Source organism: Erpetoichthys calabaricus, chromosome 8 (genome assembly GCF_900747795.2).
Source record: "Erpetoichthys calabaricus chromosome 8, fErpCal1.3, whole genome shotgun sequence".
NCBI lineage: Eukaryota > Metazoa > Chordata > Cladistia > Polypteriformes > Polypteridae > Erpetoichthys > Erpetoichthys calabaricus.
This window is the reverse complement of record NC_041401.2, coordinates 194,328,362-194,343,999: the sequence shown is the minus strand read 5'-3', so window position 1 is coordinate 194,343,999 and position 15,638 is coordinate 194,328,362. Positions and strand designations below refer to the sequence as shown.

The 15,638-nt window shown below is 45.5% G+C and overlaps 1 protein-coding gene across 1 annotated transcript in view; it reads right to left on the bottom strand.

Annotated features, from left to right (window-relative positions):
• Positions 1-1,618, bottom strand: part of pth2ra (parathyroid hormone 2 receptor a) — an 84,563-nt gene extending 82,945 nt beyond the window's left edge. The window contains exon 1 of the mRNA XM_051930316.1: positions 120-1,618. Coding sequence (XP_051786276.1) covers positions 120-188 — 69 coding nt within the window. The 5' untranslated portion in view covers positions 189-1,618. The remainder of the gene's footprint in view (positions 1-119) is intronic.
• Positions 1,619-15,638: the final 14,020 nt, after the last annotated feature.

Sequence of the window (15,638 nt, the reverse complement as noted above, 5' to 3'; positions counted from 1 at the left end):
CCCGTGGTAAACCGCAACAGCAACAGCAGCACAGTAAGTTGATTCGCAGAGCCGATACGGTAAAATGAAATCCCGCACGCAGAACAGTTTTGAACCCAACAATAACCCAGCGGACTTACCTGGACGCGGACCAAAATGCAGCAGCAGCAAACAATGTTCAAAAGCTGCCAAAAACAAACTCCGGACATATCTCGTAAAAGTAAAAGAAATAAAAAATTTAAAACGACTTTCCAAACAAAGAGAAGATATCAGTTTCCGAGCTCTTCATAAACGATATCCAGGCTGCGTCGGAATGAGCCGCCGGTAACGTCAAGCCCGCGTGGATCCACTTCGCTAAAGTTGCGCTCTCTACCGCAGTTTTCTACTTAGACAAGTCACTCTCGACTCCCGACCCTGCATGTTGTCCTCCGCTGAGTTCCAAAGGTGTCCAAGTTGAGGGCAGGCGGGGCACCACGATCCTCCTAGTCTTTCAAGATCAGATGGTCAAAGGCGTCGCCTGAAGTTAAGAGATCCATGAGTGCCTTGAGACCGCGCCGAGCGCTCCGGTGCCTCGTTCGCGAACTGACTCGCAGGACTCGCCGCTCCAAGGCTTGTTTAACTTGTGCGAGCGAGCGGGCGATACAGACGGGGCTGGATGTGCGGCGCACGCGATCGACACGATTTTGGAATTGAGCTGACATTTAGCGATCAGGAGAAGAAGCTTTCCACAGTGCCCCCTGTAGCACGAAGTGGGAGCCGAAGCAAAAGAAAAAAATTATAATAATGATAACAGCAAGAAGAATAAAACGCATGGCACCACGCAGTCAGACCAGCCGTGGAACGAAACGCAGCGAAAGGCTCAGCGCTCCAGTAGGGGGCAGGAGAGAACCCAGAGTATGGCAAGCCAATTAGCATTTGGAGAATTCTGGAAATGTATTTAAAGAATCTTACAATTGCAGATCTCAGAGAACAGGTCTACATTTTGAGATATCTCAGACAGATATATGTCAAGATGTCTTTAAATGGTACTGTTCATTTTAAGGCACCTCTGATTTTCATACACCTATCAGATGCCCCCCAAACCTGTTGTGGCCGGACAAGTTGAAGACTTGGCCATGGAGACGAGATCATTAGGTGGTGCTCAACTCTCACCAAGTGTTTCAACCCCAAACCAATGTCAGGTGAAGCAAAATCCATAAATGTCTAACACGATACATCACTCTACAACTGTAGTCCCCAAAGCCATGACACTCTCCAGTTGGTGGGTCGGCAGCAGTGGGCAACCCACTGCCCCTCTGCTCTTGGCTTCCAACTCTTCTCCTCCATCTTGTTCCAGAGCTAATGACGGACTGTCCCTGAAGCCCCTCCCGACCTGTTCTTCTGTTACTCCCATCCTCGTCTGCAGACCCCACACCAACTGTGCAGGAAATCCTCGACAGCCCACCTACACTGGAAGCAGTCAGGTTTGCCCTCCTTTGTCCTTGCAGCCAGTTGTTGGTATTTGCTGGTCTTCTGTTCTGCTGCCTCCTTACAGCCTTCTTCCCATGGCATTGTCTTCTCCTCCATTGACCAGTTGACCACGTCTGGCCTCAGGATACTGAAGAGTCTGACCTCAGGGGACTGGAGCGTCCTTTCCAGGTCAACTCTCATCTCCCTTTCCTTATAAGCCTGCACTTCGCTACTCTGAAGTCCTCCAGCAGAGAAGACAGCAGGAGCTGAAGCTGGCCAGATCTTGTGTATATCTTAATTAAAATAACGTCCGCATCAGAGATCCTTAAAAGCCCTCGGAAGTATTTTAAGATGTCTTGATATCTCTTTGAGACATCATAAAATGCATTTCAGGTATCTTGAAATCTTAGATGCATTTTTCCAAATTCTGAAATTCTATTTGAGATATGTTTAATGCATTAACAGATATTTGAAAATGAATTGTGAAATATTCTAAATGATAATTCAGCCTGCCATACGTGTTCAGGTATTTGAAGTGCATCTCCAGAAATCTCACAGTCACTTCCTGCATTTCCAGATACAGTAATCTCAAAATACATTTCAAGATACGGTAGATTAAAATAGGCAGTGTGACCACAAGGGGGCGACAGAGAGTCCCAAACCACAGACTCAGCAGCACAGCACACGTTGATGCGCTAAAATAAAGATTTATTCACACCAAGCACCTTTACCCAGTCCTCTCTCCAAAAATCAGCCACAATAATACAATAAATGAACAATAAAGCACAATTCTTCCTTCTTGTCTCCTCCACTGAGTGTTGGCTGCTGCCCTCCTGACTCTGAGTCATCCATGTGTAGCAGGGGGGTCCTTTTTAAGTCGGTGTCATGCTGTAGCTTCCAGAAAGCACTTCTGGGCCATGGAGAAACTAGGGAGGTCCTCCCATTGATCCCCAGGGACCCCAACAGGGCTGCACTTCCGGACTTCGTGTCCCAAGCACACCTGCAGGTGTTCTGACTGGGTTCCCATATGAAGACCACTGCCACCTGGCATATGGGAATTGGAACCACTCCAAATGCTCTGTTTTTCTCAGTTCATCCATTTACATCATGCCGGATGGACACACATTTATTTTCCTGTCCTGTCAGCCTCTCCATCTGTCATTCGGCTCTGGCCTTCCGTCTGAGTAGGAAACCATCCTCCCTCCTAGCCGGGACGCCCGTTCTCCTCCTACAGCAGGAAGTCCCTTTGAGTGTAGGAGCAATTTGAGAGGAAGCGATTTTGAGAAATCTTGAAATGTGTGCCAGGTCAATTTGAGATACCTCGAGATGCGTCAGAGATATCTTGACATGCATGCACAGTTAATCCGATGTATCAGAAAATGGAGATACCGTGGAATGCATTTGAGGTAACTCAGCCTTCATAAAAAACGTAGAGGAGCTTATCGTAAGCTGTCTTGAAATGAGTTTCAGATATCCTAAAAAGTAAATTGCATTTTGAGATACCTGAAATTCACATACAGTTAATCTGAGACATCTGAAAGTGCATTTGAGATATCGTAGGATTCATTTGAGACATCGTGGAATCTTCTTTCGGCTTCTCCCATTAGGGGTCGCCACAGCGGATCATCTTCTTCCATATCTTTCTGTCCTTTGCATCTTTCTCTGTTACACCCATCACCTGCATGTCCTCTTTCACCACATCCATAAACCTTCTCTTAGGCCTTCCTCTTTTCGTCTTCCCTGGCAGCTCTATCCTTAGCATCCTTCTCCCAGTATACTCAGCATCTCTCCTCTGCACATGTCCAAACCAACGCAATCTCGCCTCTCTGACTTTGTCTCCCAACCGTCCCACCTGAGCTGACCCTCTAATGTCTTCATCCTGTCCATCCTCGTCACACCCAATGCAAATCTTAGAGCTGGAGGTGGCAGAGTTAAAGATGCTGTCTCCTGTGCCACCATCTCCAACCCATGCAACATAGCTGGTCTCACTACTGTCCTGTAGACCTTCCCTTTCACTCTTGCTGATACCCGTCTGTCACAAATCACTCCTGACACTCTTCTCCACCCATTCCACTCTGCCTGTAGTCTCTTTTTCACTTCTCTTCCACAATCCCCATTACTCTGCACTGTTGATCCCAAGTATTTAAACTCATCCACCTTCGCCAACTCTACTCCCTCCATCCTCACCATTCCTCTGACCTCCCTCTCATTCACACACATGTATTCTGTCTTGTTCCTACTGACCTTCATTCCTCTCCTCTCATATCTCCACCTCTCCAGGGTCTCCTCAACCTGCTCCCTACTATCATTACAGATCACAGTGTCATCAGCAAACATCATAGTCCACGTGGACTCCTGTCTAATCTCCTCTGTCAGCCTGTCCATCACCATTGCCAATAAGAAAGGGCTCAGAGCCGATCCCTGATGTAATCCCACCTCTATCACTTCTACTGCAGACATCACCACTGTCACACTTCCCTCGTACATATCCTGTACAACTCTTACGTACTTCTCTGCCACTCCCGATTTCCTCATACAATACCACAGCTCCTCTCAGTCACCCTGTCATATGCTTTCTCCAGTTCTACAAAGACACAATGCAACTCCTTCTGGCCTTCTCTGAACTTCTCCATCAACATCCTCAGAGCAAACATCACATCTGTGGTGCTCTTTCTTGACATGAAACCACACTGCTGCTCACTGATCATCACCTCACTTCTTAACTGAGCTTCCACTACTCTTTCCCATAACTTCATGCTGTGGCTCATTAATTTTATCCCCCTGTAGTTACTGCAGTCCTGCACATCCCCCTTATTCTTAAATATCGGCCCACCAGTCCACTTCTTCTCCACTCCTCCTCATCCTCTCACTTTCCAAGATTCCATTAAACAATCTGGTTAAAAACTCCACTGCCATCTCTCCTAAACACCTCCATGCTTCCACAGGTATGTCATCTGGACCAACGGCTTTTCCATTCTTCATCCTCTTCATAGCTGTCCTTGGTAATCCATTGCACTTCCTGACTCACTATCTCCACATCGTCCAACCTCTTCTCTCTCTCGTTCTCTTCTTTCATCAGCCTCTCAAAGTTCTCTTTCCATCTGCTCAACACACTCTCCTCGCTTGTGAGTACGTTTCCATCTTTATCCTTTATCACCCTAACCTGCTGCACATCTTTCCCAGCTCGGCCCCTCTCTGTAGCCCACTGGTCCTTTTCTCCCTCCTTAGTGTCCAACCTCTCATACAACTCATCATACGCCTTTTCTTTAGCCTTCGCCACCTCTCTCTTCACCTTGCGCCTTCTCTCCTTGTACTCTTGTCTACTTTCAGCATCTCTCTGATTATCTCACTTCTTCTTTGCCATCCTATTCCTCTGTATACTCTCCTATACTTCTCCATTCCACCACCAGGTTTCCTTTTCCTCCTTCCTCTTTCCAGATGTCACGCCAAGCACCCTTCTTGCAGCCACCCTTACTACATCTGCTGTAGTTTCCCAGCTGTCTGGTAATTCTTCACTGCCACCCAGTGCCTGTCTCACCTCCTCCCTAAACTGAACTTTGCAGTCTTCCTTTTTCAACTTCCACCATTTGATCCTTGGCTCTGCCCTCACTCTCTTCCTCTTCTTGATCTCCAATGTCATCCTACAGACCACCATCCTATGCTGCTTAACTATACTTTCCCCTGCCACCACTTTGCAGTCTTCAATCTCCTTCAGATCAACTCTTCTGCATAGGATGTCATCGACCTGTGTGCATCTTCTACCACTCTTGTACATAACCCTATGTTCCTCCCTCTTCTTAAAATACGTATTCACCACAGCCATGTCCATCCTTTTGGCAAAATTCACTATCCTCTGACCTTCTTCATTCCTCTCCTTGACACCATACCTACCCATCACCTCCTTGTCTCCACTGTTCCCTTCACCAACATTCCCATTGAAATCCGCTCCAATCACCACTTTCCATCCTTTGGGTACACTGATCATCACTTCATCCAACTCACTCCAAAAATCTTCTTTCTCACTCATTGCACACCCAACCTGCGGTGCATATGCACTAACAACATTCATCATCACACCTTCAATTTCCAGCTTCATAATCCTCACTCTGTCTGACTCTCTTTTCACTTCCTAAACACTCTTGACATACTGTTCCTTCAGAATAACTCTTACTCCATTTCTCCTCCCATCCACACCATGATAGAACAATTTGAATCCTCCTCTGATCCACCTGGCTTTACTCCCCTTCCATTTAGTCTCTTCACGCACAATATATCAACCTTCCTTCTCGCCATCATATCTGCTAACTCTCTCCCCTTACCAGTCATACTGCCAACATTCAAAGTTCCTACCCTCAGTTCCACTCTCTTTACCTTCCTCCTCTCCTCCTGCCTCTGGACACGTCTCCCCCCTCTTCTTCTCCTTCTTCTTCTTTGGTCTTCGATTTGAGACATCGTGGAATACATTTGAGACATCGTGGGATTCGTTTGAGACATCGTGGGATTCGTTTGAGACATCTCAAAATGTATCATAGATATCTTAAAGGAACATATGTGGAGATGTCTGGATGCAAGTTTCATGTATGTTAAAAAGTAAACTGCATTTTAAGTTGACTGAATTTCCTTTTGTGATTCCTCCAGATGTTAATTTGGTTTGCCCTACCTGAATGTACGCTCTAAGACGCAGCTCACAAATTGCTTCAGATCAGAAAACAAAAAAACAAAAGTGTGAACTTGTATGACTGATTCATGCTTTGAGGTGACATCTCGGTGACAGCCTGAATCGCACTGGATCAACAATCCCATTGCCAATAAATTTCATTTTTGCGGAGTATAATTATCTGTCACCAGCGTGCAGAGCGTCTTCAGTTTCTATTTGACTGTCATTGTAGCATTTTGATGGAATCTTCTGTAAAGAGCGTTACATCAGAGATACCCCTGTGACGGGCGGTCTCGGCTATTACCAGTCAGCTGGATAGAGGGGTCTTGGTGACAGAGCATCTCCGAGGCACTACCTCCCCTGAGACGCTAGATGGCAGCCCTCCTGGGTGGTTGTGGCACCACGGATTCGTGCAGGGCATGCTGGGACTTGGAGTTTGGCACAGCCCTGTTGGGTTCCATGGGGCCACTAGAGGGAGCTGCAGAGCCCTACAATGGACTTGCACCACAGCTGATAATACTGATGAACCACCTGGAACACTCCCAGGGGTAGAATAAAAGGAGCCGCCTCACTCCATTCGGGGAGCCAGAATCAGGAGGAAGAGGATGAAGGTTACTGGGAGAAGAGAGAAGGAAAAGAGAACTGCACTGTCATTGTGGACGTTATCGTATACTGCTGGGAATTGGCAGCTGAAAAATAAAGGTGTGCTGTGTGACAATTTGTGTCCTGCCAGTCTGTGTTGGGGTTAGGGTGGCTGTACGTGCCCTGGTGGTCCACACCATCCATAACATTACATTTAACAGAACAGATTCACCCGCCCCCAGGGGCGAATAAAGTACTGCTTCTCAAGTTCTGTCAGGTTGGATGGAGACCATCAGAGGCCAGCTATGCTCAGGTCTCTCCCGTGATGTTCAGAAAGTCTGGGGACAGACACTCGAGGACATTCTCAGAGTTGTCTTTGCTTTATCCTGATTGAAGGTGAACCTTCAGCCCAGTCTGAGGTTCAAAGCCCTTGGAGTGTTTTTTCATTCAGGATACCTCTGGGCTTTGCTCCACTCGGCTCTGGCTGGTCTCCCACTTCCTGATGCTGTCACCACTGCACTTCACTGTTGGAATGGCATTGCATGGTCTCCTTCAGACATGATGCTAAAGTCGGTTTCATCAGACCAGAGAATCTCACTTTTCATAGTCTGGGGGCCCTTCAGGTGCCTTTCTGCAAAGTCCCAAGCATGTGACATCAGGCCACTCTGCCACAAAGTCCAGATTAGTGGAATTGTTGTATTGATGGTTGCCCTCCATCTTCATTCAGGTCCTCTGGAGCTCAGCTGGAGTGAGTGTTGGGATTTTGGCCCAGTTTGTCTGGACAGGCAGCTTCAGGATGAGTCCTGGTTGTTCCAGACTTCTCCCACTTAAGGATTATGGAGGCCACTATGCTCTTGGGAACCGTCAACACGGCAGACATTTTTGTTTTTGCAGTCTTTCTCAGATCAGAGCCTTGACGCGACCCCGTCTGTAAGCTCTGCAGGCCTCACTCCTTGTTCGTTGTCACCTGTGGAACCTTCTAGAGACAGGTGTGTGTGTGCCTGACCTCATCAGTTCCATCCATTGAAATGACCACAGCTGGACTCCAAACATCTTGACGATGATCAAAGGAACGAAGTGCGCCTGAGCCAAAGAATCTGAACGCTCGTTTCAACATTCGGACATTTATGAAAATTCCTAAAAATCTTGTTCTTGCTTTGTCATCCTGAGGTATTGACTGTCGTTTGATGAGGAAAAAAAAAACATTTTAGCAGAAGTCTGCCGCGTCACAAAAGGTGTAAAAAGTGGAGGGCCCTGAAGTCGTCCTCTGCTTGTCTGTCACCCTAATTGCGTTCACTTGCCACGCTTCCTCCCGTTTCTCTTCAAAGCCGAACGCCTTTCCTCCTTCCAACTCAAACTTTAATGAGCTCTTGCCGGCAGCTGCCGTTACTTTCCTTTCCCAGGATGAAAAAAAAAACTGAAAAGAAAAACACGAAAGGCACAGGAGGCGGCACGGTGGCACTGAGGTAGTAGCACTGCTGCCTTCCATTAATGAGACCCGGGTTTGTGTTGGGGGTCCTCCCTGTGTGGGGTCTGCTTGTTCTCGCCGCATCTGTGTGGCTTTCCTCCCACTGACGCTCCCTCACAGTGCAGGTGATGTGCCTCATTTGGGACAAAGTCACATCAGCGGGACCCAAGGATTCTCCGAAGAGACACACATGAAGGAGTCCAGTCTTTGTCCAGTCTATCCTGGGTTTGCCCTTGGTACTGGGGGAAAGTGGGCTGGTGATAGATAGATATGAAAGGCACTATATGACAGACAGATAGATAGACAGAAGTGAAAGGCATTATATAATTGATTGCTAGATAGAAGTGAAAGGCACTATATAATAGATAGATAGATAGTGAAAGGCACTATATAATTAACAGACAGAAGTGAAAGGCACTATATGATAGTGAAAGGCACTATTTAATTGATATAGATAAAGGCACTATATAATTGATCGAAAGATAGATAGACAGAGAGAAGTGAAAGGCACTATATAATAGATATGAAAGGCACTATATGACAGACAGAAGTGAAAGGCACTATATAATTGATTGATTGATAGATCTGAAAAGCACTATATGCTTGATAGACAGAGAGATGTCTGAAGTTTGATATTATGATATCACATGCCGTCCCTTTTCCAAATCTAACTGTATTATCATTTGCATTAAGTTCCCCCCCCATTAAGTTCCCAAATCTCTTCATTTTCTCTTCTCCGCTTTTCTTCTCATTCAGATGCTCCTTTCCAGGTGAGCTCGGCTCTTCTCTTTTCCTCTGTGGTTCTTTAACCCTGACGTTTCGGTGCCTCCTCTGATCTGAGGAGTTTTTGTTTCTTGTCAGATCATCAAATGCTCTTCAGCAGAGATTCCACTGAACTGCGGCCCACCTGTCCAACCTTTCAGATCCTGTCGCTCTCTCACGTTGTGCCTGAAGGAGTCTCATCTTCTTGAGCAGACAACACAGACCTTGTCATGCTCTCTCCACCTTCAAAGATTCCGTTTTTTTTTTTTTTTTTAAATTTCCCAGGAATTCTCAAGCAGATGTTCAACGAGGAGAAGCTCGAGTGGTTGGTGCCTTTCATCCCCGGACGGAGAGCCATGTGATGTTGAGCCGGTCACTTTGGACAACCTCGATGTTCACATGTGTGCCAGGTCAGGCTGTTTTTAATTACTGGATCAGTTCAGCCTGGTGTGGTGCCTGCTCTGCCAGCTTCTTCGCTGAAGGGCTAATCTTCATGGCCAGTAACACTTCAGGTTTTCTCCTGACTATGTTGTCTTATTATTTGAAGTGTAAAGCCCCCGGCCAGCCTTGTATGACTGGTGCTGTTATCACAAACATCATTACACTGAGCCCCAGCGGAGCAGCACACAAAGCCTCCTTGTCTCTGGAGTGCTAAGACTTCAAATTAAACTGTGACATTAAGGCCAACGAGTCGGAAATTCAATTCTCAGCTTACTTGAGAGACTCCCCAAAGAGAGGGACAGTTCAGTGAGTGTGATGTTTCAAAATGGTGTCCATGGAAAGCCTCCAGGGAGTGCTGCAGGCTCCTGTCATTTGGTTTGCTGGTCTAATAAAATAATTAGCAGGCACAGCGGTTAGACCTTCTGCCTCAACTGACCACAGACCTCGGTTCAGAGCTGTTCAAGGAGTTTCCAAGTTCTCCCTGTCTGTGTGGTGCTTTGGTTTCTTCCTCCATTTCAAGGATGCCCAGTTTAGGCTGACTGGTGACTCTGAGGGTTAACTGATCAAAGTGAGCCCTCTGATGGACTGGTGTCCCATCCAGAGTTAGGCTTTGAGATGCTGTTTTGGAATGGAAGCTCATTATTTGCTGTTTATTTATTTATTAGTCACCACCGGCTAAATCGTATCTAAGAGTGTGTAACTCCTCTGTAAGAATGAAGAACAGCTACACTTGTGTGTTCTATGTTCAAACAATCAGTGCCCTTAGAAAAAGCTGCAGTGCAGCCAATCTTCCACCTTAAAAACAGGACAAATGTCTGTGTATCTGTGTGTCCGTCTAGTTGATATGTCATTCCAACAGATGGTGCATCACAAACATGGACACTGCCTTAACAAATCCCATACCCAACGGCATATAACAGAAATATGTGTATTGCATTTGTTATTCCAACAGATGGCACAAAATTATTACAAATGTTAGTGGTGCACCATCTTTTGGAATGACAAAAGTAATGAATTTTATTACTACATGCATTACAATTTACATTCCAATAGAAAGTGCACTAAGTGATCTATGTTCCTACCCTCACCTATGGTCATGAGCTATGAGTAGTGACCGAAAGAACGAGATCGCGAATACAAGCGGCTGAAATGAGTTTCCTCCGCAGGGTGTCTGGGCTTTCCCTTAAAGACAGGGTGAGAAGCTCAGTCATCCGGGAGGGGCTCAGAGTAGAGCCGCAGCTCCTCCGCATCGAGAGGAGTCAGATGAGGTGGCTCGGGCATCTGATCAGGATGCCTCCTGGACGCCTCCCTGGTGAGGTGTTCCGGGCACGTCTAACCGGGAGGAGGCCCCGGGGAAGACCCAGGACACGCTGGAGGGACTATGTCTCTCGACTGGCCTGGGAACACCTTGGGATTCTCCCGGAAGAGCTAGGAGAAGTGGCCGGGGAGAGGGAAGTCTGGGCATCTCTGCTCAAGCTGCTGCCCCCGCGACCAGACCTCGGATAAGCGGGAGACAATGGATGGATGGATGGATGGATAGAAAGTGCACTGGAAACGTTAATACTGAGGTCTTTGTTGATTATTTAGATTTTAACCAGTCTAGGATGAGCAGCACAGCTAGTTTAAACAATATTTTACTAAAAATGGATGTGTTTGGGACATTTGGATTATGTGACGAGTAACTTTTTTTTTTCATGTTCATCCACCTTACTAAAAAGAATACGTGTCTGTGTATCTGTCTGTCCATCCGGTTGCTATGTCTCTGTCATTTTTCATTCCAACAGATGGCGCATCACAAACATTTCCACCTTATGAAAGGATCAGTGCCTGTGTGTCTGTCATTCCAATAGATAGCGCATCACAAACGTGAACACTGTTTTTACAAATCCCATACCAAATGGCATATAACAGAAACTGATACCATGCATGTGTCTTTCCAACAGATGGTGTATCAAACATTTATAGTAACACAAAACATTACATTTGTCATTCCAACAAATGGAGCATCACAAACATGAACAATGTTTTAACAAGTCCCGTACCAAATAGTATATAAGTGAGACATATGCATTGCATTTTTAATTCCAACAGATGGCGCATCACAAACAACTGCAGTAATAAAATGCATTGCAGCTAAACTTCTGTTGTTGATTTTCTTCATATTCAGTCCAGTGAGGAAGGGGCGAGACTTCCGGTTCGATGGCAGTAGTCTTATGGTCGGTCTATCCTGTAGGCAAAAGAAGAGAAAGTGTTACTGACAGCGCCCTCTCATGCTTGGGTATACTATTACCATTCTTATCATAGCGGTTATGTTTTCAGCCAGGATTCCCCACGGCTGATGTTCAGATTCTTTTTATCTTTTTTGTTCATTTTTGATTGTTTTGTTTATGTTAATATTGTTGATCATTTAATTTCTGTGTGTCTATGCTTGTTCTGTTATGTTCCGTGTGTTTTTTGAGTGGTTCATCTCCTTAAAGGCTGCGGAAAACCCACAGTCCCTAGCTAGGACTTCATTGTCTGTACTTGTGTTTTTGGTGAGTTGTTTAGTTTTTTTTATTAGTGTTTGTGGATTTCCCTGATTTTTTTTTTAATTTTAAGAGGTTATATTCTGTTGTGACCTTGGAGGTACCTTAGCATACAGTCTCAAAAGTGGCAGCAAAGAGCCCCACGAATGGCAGAATCTTTCAGCCTTTGGCTTGTAAAAACATAAAGGGCAGATGAAGAATCTTGGTAACAATAAAGAAATGTTTATTATACTAAAATGTTCATCGGGACAAGGAGCACAAAAAGCACAGAAGACATTGCCTTCCTTAAAAAAAGACAATCCAGGAGCAAACAAGTCCAAATACACAAATCCAGACAAAGGTTGAAGAACAAAGCAAAGAAGTCAAAAAAATCCATAAGCACAGTAATAACAAAAATTACAAGAATTCACCACCACACCACAAGTGCAATGAACTGCAAGGGACTGTGGGTTTTTGTTTTCGGTAATGGACAGTTGGCCCCGCCTCTTGGGGAACCACCCACAAAGAAACAAACACATAAATAGTAACACACACAAAAGAATCAAAAATGAGTTTAAAAAAGACAAACAGTCTGGAGAAGAACTGAAACTTAACAGTAGCCTTATCATTGGCCCCTACTCACACATGTCTGACAACGGCCATGGATCAAAATCAACAAAGGGTCTTTCTGGAACGTTCATTTGAATGGTTATTTAGGGATCCAAATGGTTCCTCTATGGCAGTTTTTCTCATCCACTGGTTTGAGACCCCATTGTTGGGTCACAGGTTTCCACCAGTGAGTCACAAGTTTTTAATGGTAGTGGGTCATGGTGGGTGGCGAAGTGGGTCATATGGAGTCACATGGCGCTGCTCTGATGATCACGCTCATAGCGCTTCTTCCAAACCCCCCGAGGGGTCAAAAGTAAAAAGCAGATTGTGACATCAGAAAGGTTGAGAAACACTGCCCTCTGGCATCGCTCTGAAGAACAGCTTTGAGTTCTGGTTGGCCTCTTTATTTTTAAGAGTGCAGCTGGTCTGATTTTCCCTCTCCATCTGTCCCAACAAAAGTGGCTTTAGGTGAATTGGCGCTTCTAAACTGGCCTGGTGAGCATGTCCTGGGATGGACTGGCACCCCATCGAACGCTTAATGCCCAACACAATCTGTCGCCCCGAGCAGTACAGAAAATTGATGGAGGAATGAATGGATTTTTTAAACAGCACAATACCATTCCACATGGTGCTGGGGCTACTACCTTTATGCCACCCAGTGCCTCAGCTTCTTTTCTAACTTTGTTTTCAGCTACTGTTGACTTATGTGGCATTGTTATTTTCCTCCAACTCCCCCCAATGCCGGTCTCCTCCTGGTAGATTCTGCTGGTGCCTCCATTTGTGCTGTTTGAATATGGCCAACTCCACTGATAGCACCCTGTGAATCCTGTATTGTCAAAGCAGCAGCTGGCAGAGCGCAAGAAATGGTAAGTGAGGAGGGCGCAGATGGGCTCAGCAAGGGTTGGCACAGCAGAGGAATAATCAAGCGAAAGCTTCCATAACTACATGATGGCCCTCCAGGGTTTCCGACGTAGCAGCATTACTAGCACAAGAATCCCTCTTTAGAGTCTTCAGCGCTCTGATCCAACAGGCCAGCTGCTTTTACAGGAGGATCAGCTTCTCACGGAAGTACCAGGCATTTAAAATGGGAATGGCTGGTGCTCCAAAAAATGTGACCCATTGCATCTCTCAAATATTGTAAGTGGCCTTGGATAAAGGTGTCAACCAAATAAAAAGTAATAATAAGTAATAATAATAATGCTCTCTTTTGCATAGGATATAGGAACATTAGGGGGAAATCCTGAGGAACAGAATGAGCTAATCTGCCCCAGACATGTAAAGCCATTGAAATACATCAGAGGCCTCATGCATAACACTGTGTGTAGAATTCACACTAAAACATGGCGTACGGAAAAAAGCGGAAATGGTCGTATGCACAAAAAAATCCAGATGCATAAATCTGTGCTTCCACATTCTTCCGCTCCATAAATCCCGGTCAGCGTGAAAACTAACGCACGTGCACGCGCCTGCTGCCCCACCCAAACTCCTCCCAGAATTATGCCTCTTTGAATATGCAAATCATTATAAATAGCCCTTAAGCTCAGCGTTCTGTGAAAAGGCAATGGCAAAAGCACGGGGGGAAATAGAAGAATTTCAGTGAACACCAAGTGGAGGCAAAGAAAAATGTACTATTTGTTGGTTTAAACAGTGGGATAAACAACAAAAGGAAGTTGATCGAGTGACAGAGTGTGTCGGAGAAACTCGAAAGCTCAAGTTCACAAAGTCGTGCCGTGCCCGAAATAAAAAAGAAGTTGTCAGATATCAAAGTCACTGTGAAAAGGGGAGTCGTAGCCCACCTTCTGAGTGTCATATGGAAGGTTATTAGGGTACAGTGAAAAAAAAGAAAATAGGCGCACAGTGGGGAAAAAAGGTGCAACGTCAACTTTAATCTAGAAATTTCCACTGTAATCACATAGTTTATTTTGTCATTAAAGTAGAACATCATAAACATCATCTGTAAATTGTTTAATTTACTAGTTTCTCAAATCCCATCGGAACTAAAGTAGCACGTTAAACATTTGTTTGTGTTCTTCTATGTGTGTGAATTACAGGACACAGAATCCATTACATTCGTGATATTACAGCTCTCTGAATAATTAAAATACTGAGATGTATACTTGATATCGTTTTCATGATGATATGAATTAAAGTGTGTTATTAAACATGGGAACATGGCGGCGCAGTGATAGTGCAGCCATTCCAGCCTGGAGTCACCTTGGGATTGACACCACAATAGTCTCCCACCTGGGTTTGGGGACTTTCTGCCTCAAGCTCCGAGGTCTCCAGAGATGACCAAATGGGTTGAAGTCCAAGCTCAGGTGGGCCACTCAAGAACTTCCCTCAAGTTGTCCCTCAGCCAGTCCTTTGCTTTGTGAGCCTTCAGCCCAGTCTGAGGTCCTGAGCACTCAGAGAAGGATTTCATTAAGAATGTCTCTGGACTTTGCTGCATTCATCCTTGACTTGTCTCTGGCTACCTGATGCTGCCACCACCACCACCATGCTTGATCAGTGGAATGGTGTTGCATAGGTGATGACTGGCACCTGGTTTTCTGCCGACATGACACTTAGACTTGAGGCCAGACAGTTCCATCTTCGTTTCATCAGACCAGAGAGTCCTGTAGGTGCCTTTTTGCAAACTCCAAGTGGGCTTTCATGCATCTTGTGCTTCCTCTGCCATAAAGCCCTGATTAATGGAGTAAAGCAGGGGTGGTTGTCCTTCTGGAAGTTTCTCCCAGGTCCACACAGGTTCTCTGAAGCCCAACTAAGGTGACCATTGAGTTCTTGGTCACGTCTCTTAAGAAAGGACCTTCTCTCCTGATCGCTCGGTTTGGCCAGGTGCCTCAGCTCTAGGAAGAGTCCTGGTTGTTCCAATTATGGAGGCCATTGTGCTCTTGGGAACCTTCAGTTCTGCAGCCTTCCTCAGATGTGAGCCTTGAGACAAAACTGTCTCTAAGCCAGGGGTCCTGGAGGGCCGCAGTGGCTGCAGGTTTTCATTCTAACCCCTGTTTCAGCTGCTATTTATCTTCTTTTAAATTCTAATTTTGAATTAAACTCTTTAGAATTGCTTTTCATTTTCTCAGCATTGTCTCAGAGAGCTGTAACGGGACCAACACATTTGTCCACGATTTTAAGAAGCAAGCGCCCCTTTGCTGGAAACTTTTATCTTCATAAATGGCAGCCAGAGGAT